General features: G+C 61.7%; 2 protein-coding genes across 7 annotated transcripts in view; both read left to right on the top strand.

Moving 5' to 3' along the window:
- The first annotated feature begins 2919 nt into the window (after positions 1 to 2919).
- P2RY6 (pyrimidinergic receptor P2Y6) lies at positions 2920 to 10873 on the top strand. 6 transcript variants are annotated; one of them, XM_040544645.1, is made up of 3 exons: positions 5967 to 6322; positions 7392 to 7506; positions 8798 to 10873. In XM_040544645.1, the coding sequence occupies exon 3, from the start codon at positions 8834 to 8836 to the stop codon at positions 9818 to 9820; it is 987 nt and encodes a 328-aa protein (XP_040400579.1). In that variant the 5' UTR covers positions 5967 to 6322; positions 7392 to 7506; positions 8798 to 8833; the 3' UTR covers positions 9821 to 10873. The 6 variants fall into 6 exon arrangements, with proteins under 6 accessions (XP_040400583.1, XP_040400584.1, XP_040400579.1 ...); XM_040544649.1 differs by lacking the exons at positions 5967 to 6322; positions 7392 to 7506 and adding an exon at positions 2920 to 3037; XM_040544650.1 differs by lacking the exon at positions 7392 to 7506 and having other exon boundaries at positions 5966 to 6312.
- A 2235-nt stretch (positions 10874 to 13108) lies between these two features.
- ARHGEF17 (Rho guanine nucleotide exchange factor 17) overlaps positions 13109 to 27457 on the top strand; it is a 36598-nt gene continuing 22249 nt past the window's right edge. The window contains exon 1 of the mRNA XM_040544651.1: positions 13109 to 16002. Coding sequence (XP_040400585.1) covers positions 13132 to 16002 — 2871 coding nt within the window. The 5' untranslated portion in view covers positions 13109 to 13131. The remainder of the gene's footprint in view (positions 16003 to 27457) is intronic.

Genomic DNA, 27457 nt, shown 5'->3' on the forward strand with positions numbered 1-27457 from the left:
AATAGCTCGGCGTAATGAGATTTTTCGCGCCAGCCGCCTCCGGTTGGGCGAGCTGGAGGAGCCACAGGCAGGATGGGGGCACCTGGTCCTCGTCCCCAGCATGGCTGGGATGGGGACACCCTGGTATCCCCGTGGGGATGTCCCCTGCCCATGGTGACTGTCCCAGGGGGGTGCAAGCACCCGGTGCCTGGTCCATCCCTGGGCGAGGAAAGCATAAATGGCACCACTAATGGGATTACCGGGAGCATCCAGCCGGAGGGGCAGACACCAGGCGGCCCCAAAAGTCTCGTGAGGCCGAATCCAGCCACCGTGCCAGGCCGTTCTGCCAGGGGTTAATTCAATTGGTGACAGGCAGAGAGGAACCCGCTCACTTTCCCCGGTTAATTCCCCCAGACAGCTTCCTCTCCCTTGTGCCTGCGTTATAAAAAGCTGTTAAAATGACGGCACTTGGATGCCTGGCTCAAAAATGCTCATTTCCCTTAATCCAGCCCGGCCCCAAAACACCGGTGCTCGTGGAGGCAGAGGGAAGGGGAGCCCGGGGATGAGGCTCGGAGGCCGTGAGCCTTCGCTTCACCCGGGGCCCGGCGGTGTTTGCAAGAAGCCAGGTCCCATCCAGAGGCGTCTGCGCGTCTGTAATCAGCAATGACATCTCCAGGAGGAAATTTCTTTTGATTACCCAAAGCGCGGCCAAAAACCCCACATAACTTGTCGACCGACATCCGAATCAACCAGGAACCCTCTGGTTTTGCAAGCGAAAAATAATAATGATCGTGTCTGCAGGCGTGCAGCCTCACGGCTCACCCAACCGAGCAGCTGAAATTAGGGTGAAAAAAAACTATTTCCCCCTTTCATCCCTTCTCAGCCCCCAGACTGTTGGGGTTTGGGGCTCCTGTTTATCCCAGGTGCTGCAGGGATGGGGTGGATGTGGCCGGAGGTGGCTGGGGCTGGCGGGTGGCCAGGAGCAGCTGCTTCCCGGTGTTTTTCAGACTCCTCGCCCTATTTACGGCGTGTCCCCACGGCCGGGCTCACCTTGGGGACCTGCAAGGACGACCGTGGAGCGAGGACATCAGCTTTTCTTCCCCAGCCCCGCAGATGGAGGCAGGATAGGTGCTGCCGCCCATCGCAGGAGTGAGCTGTGTCCGTTCTCAGCCCCGTCTCCCCCACCAGAGGAAAAACCTGGGGCTTCCTCAGAATGCTGCCGGGCATGTTTGCGCAAGGCGTGTTTTCTGCTCCGCTCCACAGACAGACACTTTTTCACCCAGTTTCCGGCTCCCCGCGGCAGATGGGAATTTCGGCAGGGCACCGAGCCATCCCCGCCAGCGCGGGCAGCCCCGGGACTGGGGGGATGGCTCCAGCCTGGCTGTGGCTGCAAATATTCACGGTTTCTCCTGCCAGAGCCCATCTCCCTGCAGCGCTGCAGTGCCAGGATCGATGAAAGCCCGCGTTGTCCATGCTCGTGCAGGCGCCAGCAGGACCCGGGCACTTTGCTCTGTCTCCCCATCCACTATCTTACAACCAGACCCCTTGCCCCAAACCCTACAGCTCATAATGGGGCTGCTTTGGGGGTGCACAGCTCAATGAGGCAGTGCTGGGGAGCTCCCTGCATCGTGTTGCGTTACCCAGGTGATGCTGCCTGGCACCTTCCTCCCACCCACCCCCTTGAAACCCCATAAAAAGAAGGGAAGGGGGTAATTTGGGGGGCAAAACTGGGCTGAGCGCAGGATCCCACAGAGCCCACCGTCCCGCGGGGTACCAGCATCCTTGGGCTCTTTATGCATCGGTTCTTTCCTACCCGCCGCGTGCCCCGGGCTCCTTTCCTTATTGCCCTTTAATAGCCCTGCTCAGGAAGCACGGTGCCTTTACGGCCTGGTTAATGAGTAGTGAAGGTGCTGCCACCTCCTCTGCTCCTCTCCCCACTGCAACCCCAGCCCCTCTCACCGGCACCGTGGGGAGAGCCTGTCCCCGACACCCGGCTGCTCACCACGGGCTCTCCACGCCGCCGGGCTCTGTGCAGATGGGGAGATCCAGATGTTGGATGGGGTCATCCAGATGTCGGATGGGGTCATCCAGCTGTTGGCCGGGGCAGGAGACCCCCTCCCTGCAAACTCCGTTTGGGGTGGGATTTAGGAGCACCCCAACACCCCATTTGACCCAGATACTTGCACGGGGGCAACGGGGAACCTTCTCCAGCTGTGCTTCCCATCCAGCTGTGCTACCCATCCAGCTGTTTTTCCCATTCAGCTGTGCCTCCCATCCAGCTGTGCATCCCATCCAGCTGTGCATCCCCATCCAGCTGTGTCCCCCTCCAGCTGTGTCCTCATCCTGCTATCCTTCCCCATCCAACTGTCCCTCCACCCAGCTATGGTCTCATTCAGCTGTTCCCCCATCCAGCCGTTCCCCCATCCTGCTGCGCACCCCATCCAGCTGTGCACACCCATCCAGCTGTTCCCCCGTCCTGTTTTGCTTCCCCATCCAGCTGTTCCCCCACCCGTCTGTGGCCTCACCCAGCCGTTCCCCCATCCAGCTGTTTCCCCCCCCCCACGGCTACGGCCTCATCCAGCTGTTTCCCCATCCATCTGTGTCCCCCTCCAGCTGTCCTCCCATCCAGCTGTGCCCCCCATCCCATTGTCCTTCCCCATCCAGCTGTCCCCCCCCCCCCCCGCTACGGCCTCATCCAGCTGTTTCCCCATCCATCTGTGTCCCCCTCCAGCTGTTCTTCCATCCAGCTGTGACCCCCACCCAGCTGTTTCCCCACCCAGCTGTGCATCCCCATCCAGCTGTGCACCCCATCCAGCTGTGTCCCCATCCAGCTGTGTCCCCATCCAGCTGTCCCCCCCCTTCCCAGCCTTGTCCCCCCCCCCGCTCCCAGCCGTCCCCCTTTCGCCCTGCCCCGTCCCCCCGCAGGTGCCGGATGGTGCGGAGCGGGGCGGAGCGGGGCGGAGCGGGGCGGAGCGGGGCCCGGCGGGCAGCAGCGGGGCCGTCCCGGGGCTCCCAGCACCGCCACCGCCGCCGCCACCCCGGAGCATCCCGGCTGCCGGTAAGCGCTCAGCAGAACCGAACCGGGCCGAGCCGGGCAGGATGAGGCCCGGCCCGGGGCACGCAGGAGCCGGCAGGCTCGGGTTGAACCGGGACAAATCCAGCCCAAGCCGGGCGGGAGCAAACCCGATCCGGGCAGAGGGATCCGGGTAGGATCGGGGTGAACTGGCCAGGGTGGGAGCAGGACCGGGGGAAGGATTTGACCCTGGGTCTCCCCTGCTGCTTTTTGGGGTGACAGCGGGCACAAAGCCAGCCGCACTGGGGCTGTGCTGGGGTGGTGCAGGGTGCTGGGCACCCCAAGGGACCTGGGGGGGGGGGGGGGGGGCACAGCTGGCTTTTGCCCCCCAGCCCGATGCCCACCACACGGCCAGCCCCAACATCTGTCATCCACTGGGAGTGGGCTGGGGTCTTGGGGTCTCCCCAGCTCCCCCCTACAGCCCAGGTCAGGGTCTTGGGGTCTCCGCAGCTCCCTCCTACGGCCCAGGTCGGGGTCTTGGGGGTCTCCCCAGCTCCCCCCAACAGCCCAGGTCAGGGTCTTGGGGTCTCCCCAGCTCCCCTCTACAGCCCAGGTCGGGGTCTTGGGGTCACCCCAGCCCCCCCCAACAGCCCAGGTCGGGGTCTTGGGGTGTCCGCAGCTCCCCCCTACAGCCCAGGTCGGGGTCTTGGGGTCTCCCCGGCTCCCCCCTACAGCCCAGATCAGGGGGCTGGGGGTGTTTTCCCTAAAACAGGCACCCCTCTCATTCCATCCCGTCTCAGGGATCCGGCTGAGCAGGGACGTGTCTGCCTCGCCGGCGGCTGCCAAGTCCCCAGATGGATATGGCAGGGGATTTCAGGGATTTCGGGGAGGTCGAGCAGCTGGTGCTGCAGAGCAGGGCTGAAAAACTCTCCACCATCCCAAAATCAGGGGTGAAGCTCAGTGGGACGGGTTCGCCCCGATGCTCCCCAAACCCTCTGCTCCCACAGCACGGGCAATCGGGGACGTGCTTGGGGTCCCTGGGGATGCATGCGGAGCATCCTAAAATCTGCCCTAAAACCACCTGGGAGGTGCTGGGAGCCCGGCTGCTGCCTTTATGTGTGCGTGTACGTAGAGCTGCACATATGTATGGACAGAGGTATAAATGGGTACAGAAGCTTAAATCGAGCTGCAAATACAAGGGGGGCTGGGGTGAGTCCCGTATTTATGGACTTATAGACCCACATATATGTTTGTATATAGAAGTGTAGAGGTATGCACATCCACAGAGGTATATAAGCTTGTATACATCTGTTTACACGTGTGTGGGGATGTGGGGGAGCATCAGGGTGTAAATATCCCTTTGTGGGTAAATACCCACGGGTTTGTACAAACCCTACACCCGGCCAGGGGCTGCGAGCTGCCCCGTCCCTGTCCCAACACGTCCCCTTCGTGCTCCTTGTCCCCTAATCCTGCTCCGTGGGGGCTGCAGGAGGGAGGACCCGAAAAAAAAAAGCCCACTGGAGGCGCGGGGTTGTTTTCCTGAGCAGGAAGGCTGGCTGGCCGCGCAGCCCCGAGCTATGTGTTTTCCCCTTCTCACATCACCTCGCAAACCTGCTTTGCTTAATCCCTTCCCCGGAGCCCTCTCTGGCAGCACAGATTTGTTGTGTTTCATGCAAATGGGTTTGCAAATGCGTGTTGTGCACGGGGAGAGCTGGCTTGCCCAGAGCATCTCTCCAAGGGGGGCTTCTCCCTCCCCACTCAGGGAAAAGGGGTGCAGGGAGCAAGGGGTGATCCTGGCCACTCTGAGCCTATTTGAGCCCTTGCTGTCCCTAATTCTGTCCTGCTACCCGTGGGATGCTCTCCGGAGCTTTCCCAAATGGGGTTTGTAGCAACACTGGGATGTCTTGAGGAAACGCTGCCAGCGAGGGGTGCCAGAGGCAATTCTGCCCCCGATTCCCCTGATTTCCTCTTATATTGCAAAAGGTGTGGTGTGAGTGGAAGTTACCCCAGCAAGTTTTGAGCCCGGAGCTGTCTCTGGGTTTATTTTGCAGCTGGGGCACCAAAGCATGGGCAGGAGGGAGAAGGGAGGTGCCTGAGGACACTGGGGTGCACATGGGGCGAGCACCCAGCCGTGCCCCCAAAACCCAAACTGGCCTCGTCGATACCCTAACACCTCTGGGAATCGATAATTGGAGATTTCCCCATCACCCAGGTCTGGCCATCCAGGGCTGCAAATCTGCTGAGCCGCCGCTTTCGCTTCCACAGCAGCACAAAACCAGAAGCCTCCCCAATTGCCTCCCCCCCCTTTTTTTCCCTGTCTGCCCGCAGAGCACCCCACTTCTCCTTCCCTTCCCTGCCCTCCCCACGTGCTGCTCCCCTCTGCTCCCCCCCCCCGGTGACAGATTCCACCCTGCAGAGCCCCCACCTGGCACGGGGCGGCCCCTTCCCCACCACCGGCGCGGGGTTTCGCCCCGTGCCCATCACCGTGGTGTCAGGGCAGCCCGTTCTGGGGTTGTTTTTTGGCTGCCCGTGATGCTTTCGGTGCTGCTCGTTTCGGGATGGGAGAGCTCTGCCACTGACCGTGCACGTGGCCTTGCTCACGTCCCTCAGCATCCTCTCGCACACGCTCCTGGGAGAGGTGGTTTTGGGGCAAAATCTGCTAAAGAGGGCAAAACGCTGAGCAAAGCCCCCCGCCTGGAGCAGGGTGCCGGTTCCACCTCGAGTGGTTTTTGGGGCAGAAGGGACTCTTTCAATGATCGTGCTTCCCATTTCATGAAAAACCCAACAGAACGTTCGTGTCCTACCTGCTTTGTTCTTGTGAACGCTTCCCGGAGAGATCAGGGAGAGGAGGGACAGATCCGGGAACGGCCACGTCCCGCCCGGGGCCACCCGTCGTGCCGGGAAGGACAAACCCCAACCCTTGTCACATCGTCCCTTGCCACGAGCCCAGAGCATGGGCCAGCACCGTGCCACAGGGGCTTCATCTGCATCCATGGCCTTTCTCGAAAAAGCAGCGAGCTGCTTGGAAAAGAGCAAGGGGGAACAGCCAATTTGTCTGTAAGAGGGGGGACAAATTTAGGTCTGAAAAGAAGGAACAAGCTCAGTGTGCACGTGCTGGGCACAGCGACTTCTTCCTGCTTTGAAAGGGAGAAGAACAGACGTAGTCACTGCATTATTTTGGGGAAGGATGCGTGTATTTAGTAGCGTAAATAGTATTTATTTCAGCGGCGAAGCCTGCGAGGATCCCACGTTGCATCCAGCGGGGGATTTGGGAAGCAGCCGCAGCATTCAAGGAGGCAAACGGATTTGCTCCGCTCGCAGTTGAGCCAGGTTTAGAAATATAAAAGATGGATTTTGGGGAGGGAGGAGGAGAGGGCGAGGGCAGTGGGGGTGCGGGAACGGAGCCGAAAATTGGCCGACGAACGCCTGGTGTTATCAGCCACTGATGGAAGAGGGTGGAGGAGATGGAAGAGAGTGAGCATCTGCTGCGGTTTTGTTCAAAAGCTGGAAGCTGGGAGGTGGCAGGGTGTGAATGGGGGGTTCTGGGTAGCTGGGGGGGGCTTCTCTGGTGCCTTATCAAAAGGTTGTGCTCGCAGTGCTCACAGCTGCAATTTGCACCACCTGGGAGGGGTATTTTGGGGGAAAAATCTGGTAAAGAGGGCAAGGTGCTCTGCCAATCGCACCTCCCTGGGCAGGCAGGGTGCTGGCACTGAGCACGTCCCGCTAAGCACCCAGGGGAATGCGCTGGTGACCGTCCCAGCTCGGTGGCCACAGGTGGCACTGGTGGCAGCTGGAGCTGCCCCATCCCAGCCTCTGCCCTTTCCCATTATTCTTCTTTCACTCCCAGCCCTATATCCCAGCTTCAAAACCCACCCAGGTGGCCTGGGGCACCCATGGGTGCTCATGGTGCCATGGCACCATTGTCACATCCCCAGCCGGGCTGTGTCTGGGGCGCATCTCCCTGCCCCGGTGGCACTTCCCAAATGTCACTGGGTGGCCTGGTGCTGAGTTTTTAGGGTATGGGGGGTATGGGGTGTGTGTGTAGGGAGTGTCCCTGCGTGTATAGGGGGTGTGTGCATGTGTGTAAGGGGTGCACTTGTGTCCACATGTGTGCATAGAGGTCTGTCAGGGGGGGTGTACAAGTGTGCGTAGGCAGCGTGCATACATGTAGGTGTGGGTGGGTGAGCACGTCCCCCCGGCGTGTGCCGGGGGTGTACACACGTGTTTTGGGGTCCGTGTGTCTGCGTGGGCACGTGTGCGTGCTGTGGGTGCCATGCGGTGCCGTGCGTGCCCACCCTGCCGTGCCGTGCCATGCCGTGCCGCGCCATGCCATGCTACGCCCATCCTGCTGTTCAGCGCCGTGCCCACCCTGCCACCCTGGTTTCTGTTCCCCATCCAGCACCGGGGTGCTGTGTCAGGGCAGGAAGGGGAAGCGTTGCACAACACCCGGGGCTGCAGACGCACCCAGGACCCGGACCGGGCGGCGGGTCCCAGCACTCCGGGCATCCCAGTGGGTAAGCCACGCTGGGGGTCCCCCCTCCAGCACCTCACAGGCCACCTTGTCCCCCTTTTCCCAGCAGTGGTCCCATGAGCTGTGGGATGGCCGAGGCTCCAGCGGTGGGTGCTGTTCCACCTGGGGTCCCGGGGGAGGGCAGGGGGTGCCGTGACCCCGCGCTGCAGCAGGGAGGCTCGGGGTGCAGGGGACAGGGGACAGAGCAGGTCACAGCCCCGGGGGGGGGTGTTGGCAGTGGTGGGACCAGACAGCGTGTACCAGGGGGCACAGTGGGGTATGGGGATGACACAGGAGGTGCATGGCAGCAGGGGAGCTGATGTTCCAGCCTGGTGCCCCCCCAAAACAAGGGAGCCCAACCCCCCCTCCCTGCCTCAGTTTCCCTCCGGTTCCTGCACAGCCGGAGGAGGGCACCCCCAGCCCGGAAGGGTCATGAAAAGGGGAAGTGGGTGCCGAGGTCGCAGAGAGGTCTGCAGGACGAGGATGACACGGGGAGGAACTGAGAGAGGCAGGAGAAGCAGCTCTGCACGCCGCTGCCACGGGCACTTCAACCACCTTGAGCGTGCTCAGCACCCATGGGTGCCAGGCGAGGGCCCTGGCGAAGAGACATGGGCGGGGTGGCAGTGGCAGGGCGGGGGACAGGGCCGCTGCGATTTTGCAGTGACTGCTGCCTTTTGTTGGGTTTTATTTCCTCGTCCTTTCACTGCCCGCTTGCAACCCGCTCTCCCGGCAGAGCGGGCTCCGGTTGCACCCTCTGGCTCGGGGACACAGCTTCCCAGCCCCCATAACGGAGCGGGTGACCTCTTCCCCAGAGGCCACGTGGATGAGCTGGCGTCACCCCCAGGACCCAAAATCTCCAGAACCAGGGAGCTGCTGCTCTCCATTCCCCGACGAAAGCACCCATGAAACATCTGAGCGTCCCTCGGCACTGCTGGCGGCTCCCAAAACGGGTGGCTCGCTGTAGGGTTTTGGCACCCCCTGCAGAGGACCAGGGACAAGGGCTGAGCTCGCTGCATTGCTAAAGGCTCTGCTGCAATTTCATCTTTAGCAGCTCTGCCCATCTGGCATAAGAGCAGCTTGGCCTTGTGCAAAGTGCCAGCACCATGGGGTGGTGGTGGCCGCCGCGCTGTCCCCAAGGGCCACCACCCCGCACAGTGCTGCTCTTTCCACCCAATAGACCCCAAAATCCATGACGAGGAAGGTTGGGGCTATGGGGTTGCATGCACTGATCCGGGTTCATTCTGGATGTGTCACCCCATGGCCAAGCCACCAAGAGTCCCCTTTGTCATTCGCAGGTGCTGCCAAGGGGCCACGCCGGTGAAGAGGGGACCATGACCATGGCCAACGTCACAGCTGGGAGGAACTCGTGCACCTTCCACGAGGAGTTCAAGCAGGTGCTGCTGCCCCTGGTCTACTCGGTGGTGTTCCTGCTGGGGCTGCCTCTCAACGCCGTCGTCATTGGGCAGATCTGGCTGGCCCGCAAGGCGCTGACCCGCACCATGATCTACATGCTCAACCTGGCCACGGCCGACCTGCTCTACGTCTGCTCCCTCCCTCTCCTCATCTACAACTACACCCAGAAGGACTACTGGCCCTTCGGGGACTTCACCTGCAAATTCGTCCGCTTCCAGTTCTACACCAACCTGCACGGCAGCATCCTCTTCCTCACCTGCATCAGCGTCCAGCGCTACCTGGGCATCTGCCACCCCTTGGCCTCGTGGCACAAGAAGAAGGGCAAGAAGCTGACGTGGCTGGTGTGCGCCGCCGTGTGGTCCATCGTGGTCGCCCAGTGCCTGCCCACCTTCGTCTTCGCCTCCACTGGCACGCAGAGGAACCGCACCGTCTGCTACGACCTGAGCCCCCCGGACCTCTCCGCCGCCTACTTCCCCTACGGCATCACGCTCACCGTCACCGGCTTCCTGCTGCCCTTCGTGGCCATCCTGGCGTGCTACTGCAGCATGGCCCGCATCCTGTGCCAGAGGGACGAGCTGATCGGCCTGGCGGTACACAAGAAGAAGGACAAGGCCGTGCGCATGATCGTCATCGTCGTCATCGTCTTCTCCATCAGCTTCTTCCCCTTCCACCTCACCAAGACCATCTACCTGATCGTCCGCTCCTCTCCCAGCCTGCCCTGCCCAGCCCTGGAGGCGTTCGCCATCGCCTACAAGTGCACGCGCCCCTTCGCCAGCATGAACAGCGTCCTCGACCCCATCCTCTTCTACTTCACCCAACGCAAGTTCCGTGAGAGCACCCGCTACCTCCTCGACAAGATGAGCTCCAAGTGGCGGCACGACCACTGTGTCACCTACGGCTCCTAGGTAGATGAGGCCACCTCAGTGTCACCAGGGCTGGGCACAGAGCAGTTTTGGCTCGAAGCTGCGTGGTGTGGAGACGGGGACGCGCCTGGGGACATCTCCTGAGCTTCCAGCGCTTGCTTCCAGCCCATCTCCAGCCCACGGCAGTTGCAATGAAGTGTCCCCGCTCTCCGAGGGTTGCCCTCCACTGGTTGCTCGATGCCGTCCTGTTTTTTAGCTGCTTTATGCCACCTTTTGGTGGAGGCTGAAGCACCGAAGCAATAAAAACCACTGGGGGGACCATGGAGGAGGCGGTGGGAGCGTGGGGAGAAGGGATGGGGCCGCCCGGGTGGGCTGCTCGGGGGGGATTTCTGCCTCCAAAAGATGTTTAAAGCTTCCCCTCATCTGGGGAGGATTTTTTGGCTTGTACTCACCTGGGGAACATGGCTCTGTGCTCCGCCACCGAGGCCGCGGGGCAGTTTTGGGGTCCTGAACACCAATATCTCCCACAAACCATCCCCAGCACTTCTGTGGACCCAGGAGAGGAACAGATTGGTGTCACGGACATTTTGGGGTAATACTGGCGTATCCCAGAATGGGACCAGACCAGTAAAAGACATGGGTCCACTGGTGCCACGGGTGCTTCGAAAGGGTGAGAGGGCATCCCTGGTCAGCCGGGGAGCTGGCGAGGGGCAGTGAGGGGAACCAGGACACCGATGCCATATTTACCACCCAGAAACGATGCCAGGAACTGGGAGACCCCTGCCACTGCCACCCGGGTGACACCGGACTTCAACGCTGAGCCAGCTGAATGAACCAAATCATCACGTTTTGTAGGATTGCACCTTACCCACATGAGGATCCCAGCCGACCCAGGGCCACCGAAGAGGCTGGGCACTGTGGCTGTACGTCTAACTGCTTTGCCAGTCCCCTACCTTATAGGACGTATAGACTGAACCTGCCCCTATGTATATGTCCACAGGGATCTGCACATGCTATGTACCATATATACACGTATCCGAGCGGGGGAACATTGTGCACGGAGCCACCCCACCCCAAATACACTTTGCAAACCCATACTCGCAGGTGTGTCTGTGCGATAATCGCGTCTAAGTTGATTTAAGCAATTTGCTTCAAATCTCGGGGATTAGCAGCCCTCCAGCCCGGCTGCTTGCACAAAGCCACATGGCTGAGCACCCGTTAATCCCAGCTCGCTCGCCACAAACCCGTGGCCGCATCCGGACACACCTGAACTCAGGGAGGGCTGAAGGGTAGAACCAGCCCCAAATAAACCCACCAGCACCTAGGGTGGACGGTCCCTTGCTTTATCTTGGCGAGAACCCTATGTAGGGTTGAGGTTGGGGTGCAGGAGGCAGGGGTGGCCTTGGGGTTCCCCTTGGCCATAGCTCTCGGCACTGGGATCTCTTCCAACGCGTTTTTGGGGTCTCTTATCCCCGCAATTTTGCGTGCTGCGGAAAAAAAAAACGGTGGTTGGAGGGAGAAACCCGGGGGGACGGTGGCGTCCCCAAGTTTTCCCGGACAAAGGAAAGGCGCCGGGTGGGTGACGCCGGGCTCGGGCTCAGTCACGCCGCCCGGACCCAGGAGAGGGCGCAAAATCTTCAGGTTTGGAGAGGGCGCAAAAACTTCGCGTTTTGGGAAATGTCTGCGGGGAGGCGGCGGGGCTGGGGGGCACGGGGAGCGCCGCCCGGCCCTGCCGCGCGGACACCCTGCCAGGTGTGACCCCAAAAAGCTCTGCAAAAAGCCCCAAGGATGTCCAATAAAGGCAGAAAGGAACATATTTTGTATTTTCCCATGAGCGCGGATGGCCCCAGGCCGCCTTCATGGAGTGTGCAAGCAGCGTGGGTGCCTCGGAGGGGTTTGGGGACACCGTAGGGACACCCTAGACTGGGGTAGGGGCATCCAGGACATCCCAAAGAGGTCCAGGAGGTAGAATCGCCAATTTTGGGGGTGCTTTCAAGGCACTCGGAGCTCAGTTTTTCCACTTTTGGTCTGCCTGGCCTTGGGGGTCTTCTCCCTCCTGCCAAGCCCCATCAGTGGGTCCCTTGGTGCCAGCAGGCCCCGAAGCCACAGTGATGGGCACACCTCGGGGATGGGGCGAGAAGGGCTCTTCCCTAAATCCTGTCCCCAATGCCAGTGACAGCGCAGGGACGTCATCAGCAGGCCCAGCAGACACCCAGCCCTGGGGGCAGCGGGGCAGGAAGGTGGTGGGAAGGAAGGGAGAGCCGGGGAAGGAATCCACGGCGTTGCCAGAGGCACTTTTTATTCTTGAAAAAAATGCATTTATGGGGGTTTTGTGCCCCTGGGACAGAGACAGCAGCGTCCTTTACGTGGTGCAGCCCTGCAAAGCGGGGTCATCCCATTCATTTTCAGTTCCCCGGTGATCAATCTGCTGTCTTTTTTGGGGGAAACGGGCTTATTGCCTGCAAGTAACCAGCACTGATGACCCAAAAAGTAAGGAGAAAAACTTTCAGCGGGGCACTGAGCTGCTGGGATGCCTGGGGAGGTGGGGATGGGGTGCCCGGCCTTGGATGAGCCACAAAGTGTGGCTGGAGAGACCCAGGTGGAGAAAAGGGAAAGGGGCTCTCCCCTCCAGCTCAGAGTGACCCAGAGTCACATCCTTATCCTATTTGCCCAGCAAAAGGAAATCAAATAAACACCAAAAGCTGGGGGCAGATGGAGATGGGGGATGTGGGGAGCCTGGTGCTCAGCCTGAGCAGCTCTGTGCCACTTTCCCTTCCCTTCCCTTCCCTTCCCTTCCCTTCCCTTCCCTTCCCTTCCCTTCCCTTCCCTTCCCTTCCCTTCCCTTCCCTTCCCTTCCCTTCCCTTACCTTCCCTTCCCTTCCCTTCCCTTCCCTTCCCTTCCCTTCCCTTCCCTTCCCTTCCCTTCCCTTCCCTTCCCTTCCCTTCCCTTCCCTTCCCTTCCCCTTTTTCTCCCTCCTCTCCTCCTTCTGCTGCTGCTCTTGCAAAAAAAAAAAAAAAGCAAAAAAAAAAAAAAAAAAACCCCAAAATGGCCACTGCCACCAACCCCCTCTCCGGGAGGAGGAAACCCCGCCCCTCGGGGAAAGTTTATTTGAATGCAACAAATAAAAAAGAAGGGGGCGAGGGAAAAAAAAAAAAAAAAAAAAGAGGGAGGGAGGAAAGAAAGTTAAAAAAAAAAAAAAAAAAAGGAGAGAAAACAAAGCGGGCGTGATGAAGCCCGCTGGCAGCCCGGAGGAGGAGCGGGGCCGGGCGGTGCCTGCGGCGGGGGGCAGCGGGGCCGGGGCTGCCGGCGGGGCCGGGGGGCGGGCGGAGGCGGCGGCGGGGGGGGGCACACAATGGCGGAGGGGGGCAGCGGCCGGGCCTCCTCCTCCTCCTCCTCCTCCTCCTCCTCCTCCTCCTCGCAGCCTTCGCCGTCGTCCTGCCGCTGCTCCTCTTCCTCGTCGCTTTTTTCCCCGGGCAGCCAAGTTTTTCCGGCGCGCGGCTTGGCCCCGTCGGTTCGGCAGCTCTCGCTGCGTTTCGGCCGCTTGGAGCCCCCGGGCCCGGCCCATGCGGGGCCGCCGCCTCCTCCTCCTCCTCCTCCTCCTCCTCCTCTTCCTCCTCCTCCTCCGCCGCCGCCTCGGGGGCCGGCGCTGAGCGCGGAGCCGCGCTGGCCCAGCGTCCCGGCGATGCGCAAACTCTTCGGCGAGAGCGGGCGGCAGCCCCCGGGGGCCGGCAACGGGATCGGGACCGGCAACGGAGCCGGGAACGGGATCGGGACCGGCAACGGGGCCGGCAACGGGAACGGGACCGGGAGCGGCCGGGGAACGCCGCCGCCGCCGCCGCCCCGCAGCCGCGTCCCGCACCCGGCGCTGCGGGCGCCCCGCGGGGCTGCGCCGGGGCCCGGCCCGCATTCCTGGCATAGCTCGGCCCGCCCGGCCTCCTCCTCCTCCTCCTCTTCGCCCTCCTCTTCCTCACCCCGCAGCCGGGGCTCGCCGGGCAGCGAGGGCGAGGGGCTGCTGCGAGCCCCCGGCCGCCAAGGGGACGGCGAGGGCCCGACCAAGTCGGGGACCCGGCAACCGCTGGCCCCTGCGGCCCCCGTGGTGGCCCGGGTGGCCAAGGTGAGCATCCTGCCCTTCGGCAGCCCCGCCGGGAGCCGCTACTCCAGCACGGAGACGCTGAAGGAAGAGGAGCAGCCGGGCAGCTGTTGGGTCCTCCACGGCGGCCGCCGCTCGCCCGGCTTTGGGCCGAGCGATGGCGTGGCTTGGGGACAGCCCCAGCCTCGTGTCCGGCCCAAGGTGCCACCGGGCATGGTCAAGGCGAGGCCAGATTTGGGGAGCGACGGCCCGCAGCTGGCTGGGGAGCGGGCCGAGCACTGCAAGTCCTTGTCCAACCCCGACATCGCCACCGAGACGCTGACGCTCCTCAGCTTCCTCAAGTCGGACCTGTCGGAGCTGAAAGTGAAGAAGAAAGGGGTGAGGATTGGCCTCGCCGAGGGGGGCTGCGACGTCCCCCCGCTGGCCGGCACGCGGGACCGCGGCGCTGCTCAGCCCCCCAGCCGCTGGGCACCGGGCGAGCGGCCCACACTGAAGGACCTGACGGCCACGCTGCGCCGCGCCAAGTCCTTCACCTGCTCCGAGAAGTCGGGGACGCGCCGGCTCTTCCTGCAGAGCGCCATGAAGCAGAGCTCCTCCGAGCTTCTCCTGGCCACCGCCAGCAGCCACGAGGCGGTGGCTCCAGCCAGCGGGCAGCAGGGGGATGAGGACGCGCTGCCCATGGTCATCCAGGACCAGTACATCCAGGAGGCCAGGCAGGTCTTTGAGAAGATCAGCAGGATGGGTTCCCAGCAGGACTACGGCTTGGCGGCCGAGCAGAAGGACAGTGGAGGTGTGGAGGGCGTCGGGGAGGTGGCACCCGTGGGGACGGACATGGCCCTTCGGGGACAGGTGGAGAGCACGCGGCGGTTGAAGGAAGCGGAGTTGGAGAACTTCTCTCGAAGGAAATCCGTGGAGGAGCTGTTGGGTCACGAGTCAAGCGTGACGGACGAGGGCATCGTCACCGAGCCAGAGCCGGGGCCCACTGGGGTGGCCCTGGAGGACTTGCACGAGGCCGTGGCTGCCTGGCAGTTGCCTGATGCTGCTGAGACTGCAACCGAGCCGCCGCTGCCCCCGGCTCAGGCCATGGCACTGGAAGACGTCCCCGTGGCCGGCAAAGCCCAAGCGCCGCTGGAGGCCCCGAGCACCCCCAGCAGCTTGCGGCGCCGGCGGAAATTCCCCTCGGTGGGCGCCAACGGGGCCGACAGCGGCATCGGGGAGGGCAGCGGCGAGCCCTACCGCTCCCTGAGCGACCCCATGCCCCACCGGCGATGCCCAGTGGCGGAGGAGGCAAAGAATTTCTCCGTCGACAGCAACCTGCTGGGTTCGCTGAGCGCCAAGGGGGGCATCCCCCAGCCTGTGGCCATCGCGCTGGCTGGCCACGTGGGCAGCGCGGGCAGCGACCTGTCCCTGGGCAGCGACGGGCTGCGGGACTACAGCAGCCTCATTCAGACCATCGTCAGCCAGCCCGGTGCCATGGACAAAGTCATTGACGAGAAGGGCAACGGCAAAACCATCAAGAAGAAGTCGCTGAGCGACCCCAGCCGGCGCGGCGAGCTGCCTGCTGGCGCCTTCGAGGGTCCCGGCGAGGCCATCAGCGAGCTGGAGGGCAGCATCCCGCCGTCCAGCAGCGAGCCCATCCTCTCGGAGCAGAGATCTGCGCCGGCGCGTCCCCAAGGACATGAAGGCTATGGCTTCGACCCCAAGCTCGCCGAGGTGCTGTCCCCCCGCGGCGCCCGGCGCAGCTCCAAGAAGCGCTCCAGCCGCGCGTCCCACCAGGAGAACCAGCCTCCACCAGTGCCCCCCAGCCTCTCCAGGGTGGCCCGCCCAGCCACCAAGCACGTGCGCCACACCAGCGAGCCCGCCACCTTCGTCCCCATCTCGGTCCCCGAGCCGCACGCCGGCCACCATGCCCACCTCCCCGTGCCGGATGCCACCCGCTTGCCCGTCAAGTCCTTCCCTGCCCCGCAGCCGCCGTCGCTGGAGGATGTCACCAAGCGGTACATGCTGGCCCTCAACTCCGGTGACACGTCCCCCGGCCCCGGGGATGGACCCCGCTCTTCGCCCGCGACGCCCACCGCCCCCGAGCCCGCCCGGTGCCCGCGGCAGCCCGACCCCAGGAGCAAGCCCCAAGTGGTAAGTGCCCTTCTTGCCCCAAAACCCCGCTGTTTGGCTTTGTGGGGACTGTCCCCCCTGGGTGGCGGGGGTGTTTTGGTGTCCCCTCCCCACTGCGTGGCCCTTTTGGGGACCAAAGTTCACGCGGAGAAGCGCTGCTGGATGGCCCAGAGCAGGGGCCGGCCCTTTCTGGTGCTGAGGGTGGGCCTTGTGGGATCCACCCCCAGAAGTAGGTGATTTTGAGGTGGAAACCAAGCAATTTCTGGGTCAAACAGCACCAAATGTACAGGGAAGGCAGTTCTCCTGCCTTCCTGGTGCATTTCCCAGCGATGCTCTATGGGGTTCCCAGAAACAGGTGTGCTCTTGACCGGCCACAGGTGATTTTTTGCCTGAAATGCTGAACCAGAAGTTGCTTTTTCTATGGCAGGGGGCTTAAATTGTCTTTTTTAAAATATATTCCCCATATTCTGCCCTGGTGGAGCGTACCAGCACTTTCTGACCCCAAAATGCCATGTCTTGCAGTTGTTCCCTGTGGAAATGTGCTGAACGGGAGCAAGTGTGTCCTTTCCCCTAAAACTTTTCAGCTCGAGGCTCGTGGTGACCGTGCTGAGGTTTATGGCTTATCAGAAAAGTGCACTTTAAAAACTAAGGGAAAAGGGGGAAAAAAGTGTTTGTAAAGGTTTTATTACCACATTTAATTAATGCTGCTCCCGGTGGGCTCAGGGGGGACAGGTTTTGGGGAAAAAGGCGTTTTGCTTTCTCCGGGAGTCAGCTTTGGGGTCACTGGCTTTGGGGGTCTTCCCTGCTCGCCAGTGCAAGCGGGGACACGGGAGCACAGATGGGGGGAACGAAGCTGCTGGAAAAGCGATGCCATGCTTGCAAGCGCCGCCACCTCCCGCGCCCACCGGGCTTTTAATAACTCAGCACAAGTCCCCGTGGGCTGACGTCCCCGCGCGGCGCCGGGGCGAAGCCCAGAAATGTCCACGGGGGCCGAATCCCATTTCGGTGGTGATTTATGGTGGCCAGGAGGCCGGGATTGTGAGAGTCCCCTGCAAAGCCTCCGGAAGCCAAATGAGAAGTGCCCGGGCAGCATAACCCTTCCTGGCCGGGCTGAGATGTGGAGCGGGGATATTTATCCATGGTGCATGTGCATGGACAAAATTCGGGTGTTTTCCCCATCCTCATCCCCGAGCAGCTCCGAATTGAATGTTTTGGGGTCTCACTGGGTTTTGTTGGGGCTGAATCCCCTCTCCAAGCGCCCGTGTTGGCCCAATGTCCTGTGGATCTTGGTGGCACTGCGATAAGGGCTGTGATAAGGGATTGTGGGCTCGCCGCCATTGCTGTGATGAAGCATCTTGGCCACGGCATCTCCCCGGCGTCTTCTCAGCAAATCCCAAGGGGATGGTTTGGCCTCGGGATGGCAAAGCGCCGGACAGGATGCTCCATCCCCGTGGTGCCGGGGTTGGAGGGTTCCCCGCGTCCTCCCAAGCAGGGGGGGACACCAGGGGATGCAGGATTTGCCGATCCCGCTGCCGTCCCACAGACCCGTCTGTGCCACAGGCCCATGCTGGGATGGAGCTGCAGCGCCGGCTTTGATCCGTGCCCTAGGGCGAGGGTGGGCGATAGCTCCCCGGTCCTTTATCAGCACCCATTTTCTGCATGATCCACCCTTTTCCGTGCAATGGCGGGGGGGGGGGGGGGGGGGGGGGGGGTGCTCTGCCCTCACCATCCCCCTGCCTCCTTCTCCAGCAGTTGGAAACGAGAGGAGAAAATCCAGTCCCGGTGTCTGGGTGGGTGCTGGGTGCCGCGTCACCTCCCAGCCCCGCAGATGGGTGCGGGTGGTTGCAGGCTGGGTTATTTTCCCAGCCCCAGGCTGCCGAAATAGCAGCTCGGCCGGCTCGCAGCTGCAAGGCGCCCTCTTTTTTGCACGCTCGTTTGCACAAAATCATTTTGGTGCGGAGTCGGTCGACGCCTCTGGCGCCCTTTGGAGGGAAAAGGAGCTGGAAGGGGGCAAAATCTTGGGATAAAATCCACGCCAGGGGCAAAAAGGGGACCCCAGCACCCCGACTGCTTCGTCTTCCTCCTGCACATCCCCCTTGTCCATCGCCGCTGCAGCCGTCCAAGAGCAAGGAGCTTCGGGAAGATGCAGGAAGAGCATCCCCAGAAAGAGGTTTGGGGTAAAATTTTGCCCCGTTTTCGGCCAACGCTGACACGGAGCAAGCGCCTGGCGGGGCGAGGGTCTGGCTCCCAGGGGAGCAATTAATGGTTTGCGAGAGACTTGGAGATCTCGGGGTGAAAAGTGCCCCAAAAGGCATCAAAGAAAAAAAAGCATCAAGCGTGGCAGTTCCCGGCGCAGCTGGTTGGGAGCATCCGAACCGATTTTGGGCTCATTTTAGGTAGATTTTCCCCCAGCCTACCAACTCCAGCACCAGCCCCGAGCAGCTGGGAGCCCAGTTTGGCTCAGCATCACCTCGAGGACGTGGGACACGGAGGGGCCGGACCCCCCGGCGGATGCTCCTCACCTTGCCTGAACCCGCCGGACTCGGCACCGAGGGGGCGAATTTCTCCTTTTAAGGGCAAGGCTGCAGCTGTATCTTTGAATCTCTCTCCTGCCTTCGGCTTTCTTTGTGCCGCAGCCATAAGAGAACTTAAACCCGTATTTTATTTCCCCTTTGATTTATTGGAGAGTGGAGCTGGGATGTTTTACTTCAGATGGCACCAGCTGTGGCCGGGGGGGGGCCGAGGGGGACCGAGTTGCTCTCGTTACAGGGCAGAGCACCAAAGGCCGGATATAACCTGGGACCGAGCGGAGATTTACACGTTCCTGGACCTTCGGAGAAGGAATTATCTTTATTTTTTATTTATTTCCCCCCGCCTGGGCTCTGGCTTGCAGCAGCGCCATGAGGCTGATCCTCTGCTCGATGACATTGTCGGCTCCACGGGGACTTTGGGGCATCCGAAGCGCTCGGCAGCGCGTCGTGCCATCTGTCCGTCCCGGCATCCATCTCCGGGGAGTAACAGCGGGGTCTGGCAGTCCTGCAGCGTTATTCCCCTGAGATATCCTCCCGGTTTGCAGCTCTGCCTGCTCCTGGTTCATTAGGACTTGCAGTTAACGAACCTAACGCTCTCCTCCCGTTGAGGTCCAGATGCACGAGTGCTCCCCGCAGTGCCCGGTGGAGGTGAGGATGCTGGCACCGTGCAGGGACAGCAAGGTCCCCAGGTGGCCAGAGGCACAGGATAAATCCACCCCTGCGCTCCCAGCCTCGCCGTGGGCTCAGCACCCACTTTAATCCACGCTGGGTTTGATGCTCACCATCCAGGATCCCCCTCGAGCGCCTTCGGCAGGGCTGCAGGCTCGGCACACCGCGTGCCCAACCATTCCCAACACTACCAGAGCTGTTTTTTTAATTTTCCCCCAACTTATTTGTCATACACGGGGCAAGGAGAGGGCACAGACATCCAAAAAATCCCAAGCAAAACACGGACCAAATCCCTCCGGCTGCTCGCAGCACGGCAAAACCCAGCCTTTACCCAAAGAGTCCCCCCGGCTCCTTGCTGCACCGGTGATTCGGAGCGGGGCAGCGCCGCTGTGCCGGCTTTTTCCTGGGCTGCATGTGCCGGCGGGTGGCTGTAACGTGCTGTTCTCCCTCGGCAGCAGGACTGTTTGTCCTGGGAGCCTTCCAGCGTTTCTCTGTGGGGCCAGAGCCGGCCAAGGCGTCCCTGGTGCCGGAGAGCTCCTCCGGCCGCACTCGAAACCTGGGCACGAGGCTTTTATCCCCCCCGTGCCGTGCGTCCTGCAGCAAAACCCATTTGCAGCGTGGAAGCTGCGGGAAGAAATGCTACTTTCAAGGCAGAAAGAAAAAAAGAAATGCGTCAAAAGGAAAAGAAAAAGGAGTTTTTCTGGCTCCGCCGAGCCCGGCGGTGTCCCGTGAGCCGCCGGGACGGGTGGCACACGTGTGCGCACACCCATGCACACGCATGTGCAGCGCCCCGGGGGGTGGAAAATTAGGTATGTTTGCTGCCACGCTCTGTTTGTTGACTTAGCAGCCGTCGGATTAAAGAGGAAAATATTGACTTAAATATAGCACCTCGCAGGATCGGACAAGTCATGGGAACGTGGCCCCGGAGCGGCCCGGCCACTGCCTTCCCCACCTGCTGCTCCCCACTGGGGACGGGATGGAGGGAGCCAAAAATGCTGATTTCTTCCCCCAAAAGTGGACAGGGAGCAGATTTGGGGCTGGCGGAGGGGGAAGCATGGTGTAAAGGTGGTTGCACTGGGGTTTCGGCGGACTGGGGGGATTGGAGCATCCTTTGGCCTTGTTACACCCTCAGGAACATCCTCGTCCCATGCAGCAGCCACAAGTTTGTCCCCCTCTGGGGACGGCTCTGTCCCATCGGGGGCTTTTTGCTTTTTTTCTGAGGGCAGGGGCAAGGCGTGAAGGTGGTCCTGGGGAAAAACAAAGCAGGGATTTGCAGCAAAAGGCACAAAAAGTCCTCTTGACGTTGTCCCACCAGTAACGTTTCCTCCCTGGAGTTCGGCACCGGGCACCCGTTCGTCCCCCTTCTCCCTTTCCCCCGCCTCCCTCCTCACCGATCTCCATAGAAACCAGGTTTTGGGCCACGGCTGGGAGTTTTCTCGGGTTTTGGCATTTCTGGAAATCTATAATTAAACGGCCGGGGTGGGAGGGGGGGGGGGGGGGGTGAATCTCTGCTTTCCTCTCCCCAGAGCCAAGGGCTCGCCCGAATCTTATCCTGGCTCTTTTCCAGGGGAAACTGAGGCACGGGAAGGGCTGACGTGGGGCCGTGCAGCCCCCTGGCATCCCACCCCATGGCTTATAGGATGGAGCCCCGTATTCCCTGCCGGCGAGCCCTAACGAAGCATCCCTAACGAGGAGGCAGCGAGCTTCAGACTATTTTTACCCCCACAGCCGATATTCCCGTGGCCATGTGGTTTTGGGATGGCAAAGGGAGCTGTATTTTGGGATTGCTGTGGTTGGTTTGTGCCTGCGCCAGCAGGCACGGCCTGTAGGGACACCAGCTTGGGAAGGGTGGCTTGTCACCCTTTGGGGACGTCAGCATAGAGGGACCTGTGGGGTCTGGGGGCTTTGGGGACGTGCATTTTGGGGTTTGGGATGTGCTGACCCAGAGACCAGAGAGCACGTCTGGTGTCACCCCCTCCTCGTTGTCCCTTGTCCCCCGTGCACAGCGCAGACCCATCACTCCCACCCTATTTGCACCCCGCCGTTTGCAGCTCACCAGTGCCTGCGCTCCCTGTAATTAAAGCCTGTAATTAATTAGGAAAAGAACTCTGAAGGGTGATGGATGGCTCTTGGGCTGGGTTGCAGCCACCCCTTGTGCCTGACGGATGCGGGGGCCAGGATCCAGCCCCGGAGCGAGAGGGTTAGCGCCGGGCTGGGCCCCGTGCCGGGGGCTGGTCTTGGCCCGTGGCCGCGCACCCAAAGGTCAGGCTCCTGGCACAAAGCCCCGATTCTGCAGCGAGGGTGGGAGGCTGGGCCGGGCGGGGGCTCCGCTTCCAGCCCCGCCGAGCAGCCCCCGGCCCCGTGCCGGTGCTGGGGGACACGTGTAGGGAGGCACGGGGACATCCCCCAGTGCTGGGGGGCAGGGGGATGGGGGCATCCTTGGTGCTGGGGTGCACAGGGGGGGTCTGCTGTGCTGGTTTGCACATGCAAGGGTCCACGGGGAGGTTTCTGGTCCTGGTTTGCACGTGCAGGTGTGCACAGGGACATCGCTGGTGCTGGGGTGCACCTGCAGGGGTGCACGGAGACATCCCCCATCCTGCTGCCCATGCGAATCCCCGTATGGAGAAATTCCTGGTGCTGGTGTGCTCGTGTGTCTGTGCAAAGGAAGACTCCTGGTGCTAAGGTGTGTGTGCAAGGGTGCACAAGGACAGCTGCACTGGTTTGCACGGGCCGGGGTGCACAGGGAGGTTCACGGTGCGGGTTTGCACGCGCAGAGGTGCACGGGGAGACACAAGGCTGTACCGTGGCTGTGCACGCTCTGCATTTCTGGGCACCCTGCCTGCGTGTGTATACAAAGAGCCGTGCCTGGGCTTTTCCATGCAAAACCGCGTGCAGCCGAAGTGTTCTGTGAGCTCCCGTGGCTCTTGGGTGGTTTCCCGTGACTGAGGGAGCAGAGAGGTGATGTGCCTGGGCCTCTGCTCATTTTCAAGACCCAACATTTGTCCCCAGCCCCATCCTCCTTGAGCTCCTCATCCTCCCCCAGCTCCTCGTCCTCCTCGAGCCCCACCACCTGCCCAGCACAGCCCCACCACCATAGGCAGCACCTGGCCAGTCCCAACGGCACTGGTGCAGCGCCAACCTTGGAGTCCGGTCAGGGACTTCTCCTAAATTCAGGTGCAAGAGGAGGTTTCTGGTTCGTTCCCCAGCTCAGTCTGTGGGTGGAGAAAGTGGTGTCATTGCACAAGGTGCAACGGAAGGTTCCTTCCTTCCTTCCTTCCTTCCTTCCATCCGTCCGTCCTTCCGTCCTTCCGTCCTTCCGTCCTTCTGTCCTTCCGTCCTTCCGTCCTTCCACCCCCCCACCTATCCATCTCCATCAATCTCCATCCACCTGTCTCCATCCATGTCATTCATCCATCTGTCCATCTCCATCCATTCATCCATCCATCTCCATCCACTTATCTCCATCTGTACATACATCTCCGTGCATCCATCTCCATTCATCCATCCATCCATCCACCCATCCATCCATCTCCATCCCCATCCACCCATCCATCCGTCCATCCATCTCCACCCATCTCTATCCTTATCCATCCACCCATCCATCCATCCATCCATCCGTATATCTCCGTCTCCATTCTTATCCATCCATCCATCCATCCATCCATCCCTCCATCCATCCATCCCTACATCCACCCATCCTTCCATCCATTTCTTATCCATCCCTCTCCACCCATCTCCATCCTTATCCATCTCCATCCATCCATCCATCTCCACCTCCTTCTCCACTCATCCATCCATCAATTCACCTCCATCCATCCATCCTTACCCATCCACCCATCTCCATCCATCTCCATCCATCCCCATCTGTCTCCATCCATCCCTCCATCCATCCATCCATCCATCCATCCCTGTCCACCCATCTCCATCCTTATCCATCTCCATCCGTCCATCCATCCATCCACCTCCTCCCATCTCCCCCACCTCCACCCCCCCACCCCACTGCCTCCCTCCATTACCCCTTCCCACCGCCCCCAGCCCCTCCATGCTCCACGGGCACGCTTTGCAGAGCATCCACGCTCCACCTTCCCCGATGGCAGAAGCTGAAGGCACCAAGCCTGGCGTGCAGAGCCAGACCCACAGGAGCTGTGATTTCCACCGTGCTCTTTCCAGGCCAGGACGTGTCCGGAGAAGAACATGGGTCACTTCCACCCCCGCTCCCCCCAGCCCGGCTCTTTTTAAAGCTCCGATGTTTGGTCCCGGTGGGGCTGTTTCTCCGGGCTCTCTTGGTTTCCATGGTGAGGATGGGTGAGGAATTTCAAAGGGAAAGGCTCCAGTAAATGAACTCTCTCTATAAATAGCGTGTTTGCTTTTGGGTCTTTGGGAACCGCGGCCTGGCCAATCGGAGGGAGAGCGAAAATCAGCATCTGGGTAAAAATATTCCAGCGGCTCGCGCCTCGGTGCTGGAGGAGAGGGCGCAGAGCTGCTCACCTTTGGGGTCCTGCCCAGCCTCCCAGTCCCTGCCTGCACCAGCTACTGGGACCAGTCGCCCCGTGGCTGTGGTCAGGACCAATGCTAACACCAAGCTGTGTCCCCCCAGAAGTCTTACACCGATACCCATATTCATTTTAAGTTGAAACCCTACAATTTTAGGGCTGGGGGTGCCAATGAGGGCATCAGGCTGGGGAGACCGCTCATCCTGCCACATCCCTCAGCCCCTGCACCCTGGTGCTCGTCCCTTTTTGGGGACAGGGGTGCCTTGATGCCACCGGTCACCCCACCGGTGACATCCGAGCCACCAGGGAACCCCACAAGGACTTGGCATCAGGGCAGGGATGCGCTGGGGAAGGGACATCCACGGCGCTGCATGGTGGCATCACCCATCGGGTCCCTTCTGGAGGAGCCGTGGGACCAGCAGGAGACTGGCAGCTGGACCAGTGAGGGGACAGCGGTGGGACGGACGGGGGGACAGCCCAGCAGCGTGGCTCGAGCAGGACTGGTTAATATTTCCCTGGCAGGGCCGCGGGGTTGCTATTTGTGACCGCACGTTCCCCGGCCCGCTGGTACTCTCCAAAGAAAACAAGCAGGGAGTTGTTTGCATGGGAAGATTGGCATCTCCCGGCCCGGGATATGGTTTCCTGCTTTTTTTAGCCAGGATAGCAGGAGACTCGCCGGCCTGCCCTGATTTGGCATCCTTCTCCTTGCTTTTTTTTTCCTTTTTTTTTTTTAACGGGTTTCATCCTGACCCCCCGGCGGCGATCCTGTCGCTATCGGTCGGGGACCGCGCGCAGCAGGAGCCGGTGCCGCGCACGGTGGGGACGCGGCGGTGCTTTTCGCTCTCGCTTTTCGGTTGCCCCAAAGCCCCGCTGCGATGGGATGTAGATGGCTCAGAGCCTCGGGGACCAGAGACGGGGGCCGCCCCCCGGCCGCCCGCGCCCGCCGCAGGTCAGTAGATGCCTCAGCACCCTTATCTCACCCCCCCCCCGACCATGATGTGACAATGACACGCCGGGGAAGGCGTCACCTCTCGCCCCGCCATGACGCGGCGCATGCTGTGGGCGGTCCCGTGCTCCCCCCCAAATTCCTCCTCCACCACCCCCCCAGCACCATCTCCCCGCCGTGGCCGTGCTGTGCCAGGGGAACCTGTTGTGGTCTGGGAGGCTGAGGGGCTCAGGGTGGCCGCGGGGCGCGGGTGGTGCTGGGGGTGGTGGCAGGAGGGGTTCGGCTGAGGGCTTCTCCTGGTGGCTGTGGGGGCATGGTCAGGGCAGGGGGACGTGTGAGGCTGGGGTAGGGGCAGGGCAAGGTCTGCTTGGGGCTTCGGGATGTCCATCAGGTCCTGGTGGCTTCTGGGTGCCCATCAGCTCCTTAGTGCCCATCACATCCTGGTGGCTCCTGGGTGCCCATCAGCTCCTGGGTGTCCTTGGACACCTGGTGGCTCTTGGGTGCCCATCAGCTCCAGGGTGCCCATCAGGTCCCGGTGGCTCCTTGGTACCCATCAGCTTCTGGGTGCCCATCAGCTTCTGGGTGCCCATCAGCTCCTGGTGGCCCTTGGGTGCCCATCAGCTCCTGGGTGCCCCTGGGCTCCTGGTGTCTCTTGGTTCCTGAGTGTCCATCAGCTCCTGGTGACTCTTGGGTGCCCATCAGCTCCTGGGTGTCCATGGACACCTGGTGGCTCCTGGGTCCCATCAGCTCCTGGTGGCTCCTGGGTGCCTATCAGCTTCTGGTGGCCCTTGGGTGCCCATCAGCTTCTGGGTGCCCATGGACTCCGGGGTGCCTGTTAGCTCCTGGGTGCCCAGCAGCTCTTGGTTACCCACCAGCTCCTGGGTGTCTATCAGCTCCCTGGTCGCTGCTGGCTCCTGGTGCCCCTGGTCTGCTAGGTCCCCATGGACTCCTGGATGTCTTTTGGATTTTGGGTGCCCATGGACTCCTGGTGCCCCTTTCCTCCTGGGTGCCTCTTCTTGGTTCTTGGGTGTCCATCAGCTCCTGGGTGCTCCTGGGTAACTCCTGGTGCCCATCAGCTCCTGGGTACCAGGCTGGGACCCTCCTGGGACCCCCAGGTTTCCTCGCACCTTCCTCGCCAGGCACCCTGCCCCATGCCACCATTCACCCAGGCCGTGTTTTACCCATGTGTGCCACCAGGAAGGGACAGGACCAGCACCCAGCGCTGCTCCAGGAGGGTGGCACCGGGGTGAGACGCATCCCATTGCACGGGGCAGAGGAGGATGCTCACGGGGTACCAGGGATGCAGGGTGCTGTGCCGGGTCCCTGCACCAACCCAGGAGCCGAGGCAGGGCTCAGCGATGAATTTTAGGGGGGGGACAACACCGGAGCTGCCCCTTGTCTGGCAGGTCGGGGCCGAGGGAGCCCAGCCGGGCGCCGTTCGGGGCCGGAGGCGGCAGGGGGGGAGCGGGGCCGTGTTGTTGCAGTCTGACCTAAGCATCTGGAAAGCAGCGCTCTTGGGCTCTGGCCTGCGTGACTAAAACTTGAGGCAAAAACCTTCCATATTTGGTGAAAGGCGCTCTAGGGCCCGGCAGCCCTCGCCCCCCGCGGCACGCTTAACCCTCTGGGCGCCCCTCCGGCCCCAGCCACGCCGAGGGGGCTGGCGTGCAGGGAGTTTTGCGGGGGGCTCGGCATGGTGGGGAGAAATACTGGGGATATAAAAAGGGATGAGCATCGCGGAGTGGCTGGGAGGATGGTATGGGATGGAGCCTGGATTTGGGATGGAGCCTGGATTTGGGGATGGAGCAGTGGTCCCGGCGTGGGTACGGCACAGGAGGATGCCCCGGGATGCGCCGAGTTTTGGAGAGGGGCAGGAGAACCCCTCGCGTCCCTTCCCAGCGAGGCAGGCCCTGATTTCAATTAAAACCACGTGGGAAAAGCCCTGCTGCCCCGCCGCGTGTTTGCCTGATGAGTTTTTGTTCCTTCGGGAAATGAGCCTCCCTCCTTCTCCCCGGCCCCATCCCGGCTCACCGGGGTGGCGTGGGGTGCTCAGCGCCCTTCCTCACATCCCGGCAAAATTGCTCCATCTCCTTTTTTTTTTATTATTTTATTTTTTAAATTCTGGCTTTTTCTCACACTTAAAAAGAAAAGTGACAGCCGGGCCGTGTCCTCCTGGGATGAATCACCGTAGCCCAGCAGTCAAAGAAGGGAAAGAGCAGCTAAGCCAGCCCCTCCGGCCTCCCTCATTAATGCGAGCTCCTTCCCCGCGATTTATGGCCGGGGATCACATGGGCCTTGCCGGGAAAGCGGTGCTTTTTCCGCCTACCCACCAACAACTGCAATCCCTTCTTTCTGGTAAAGGGGACGCCGAGCCCGGGCACGAGACTCCTGGAGGGCTGCGGGACTTGGGAGGCGAAGGGAAGAGCCGCGTGGTTGGAGCTGAGCTGGGAAAAGAAAAAGCGGTGGAGATTTTTAACCAGGGCTCTGCCTGGGAAAAGGGGACAGGATGCGGGCTCAGGCTGCTCAGTGGGATTTCAGCAGCTGACCTCGCAGCGCATCCATTTGCTGGTGAAGGGGCTGAAGCCACGCTGCTCCTCCTCCTCCTCCTCTCCTCCTCCTCCTCCTCCTCCTCCTCCTCCCGGCCCCGCTGCCGGCCGTGGAGCATCTCCACACAAAAAAGCACCGCTCCCGGGAGCCTGGGAAAAACCACGGCCGAGAGGCAAAAGCAAACATCTCCAGCCCGAGGGCCTGCGAATAAACACGGGGGTATTATTAGTAACCGAGGCTGAGCCGAATCGGGGCTCCTGATTTATGCTCCCGTTTCCTTTCAAGAAGTTTCG

This window comes from Cygnus olor, chromosome 1 (assembly GCF_009769625.2).
Source record: "Cygnus olor isolate bCygOlo1 chromosome 1, bCygOlo1.pri.v2, whole genome shotgun sequence".
Taxonomy (NCBI): domain Eukaryota; kingdom Metazoa; phylum Chordata; class Aves; order Anseriformes; family Anatidae; genus Cygnus; species Cygnus olor.

Excerpts from the sequence above, each read along its gene's own strand:
- P2RY6 (XM_040544644.1), top strand. The coding sequence starts at position 7,324 with ATGCTACGCCCATCCTGCTGTTCAGCGCCGTGCCCACCCTGCCACCCT. Across the intron at positions 7,507-8,797 it reads CACTCCGGGCATCCCAGTGG|GTGCTGCCAAGGGGCCACGC; the intron begins GTAAGCCACGCT and ends TGTCATTCGCAG.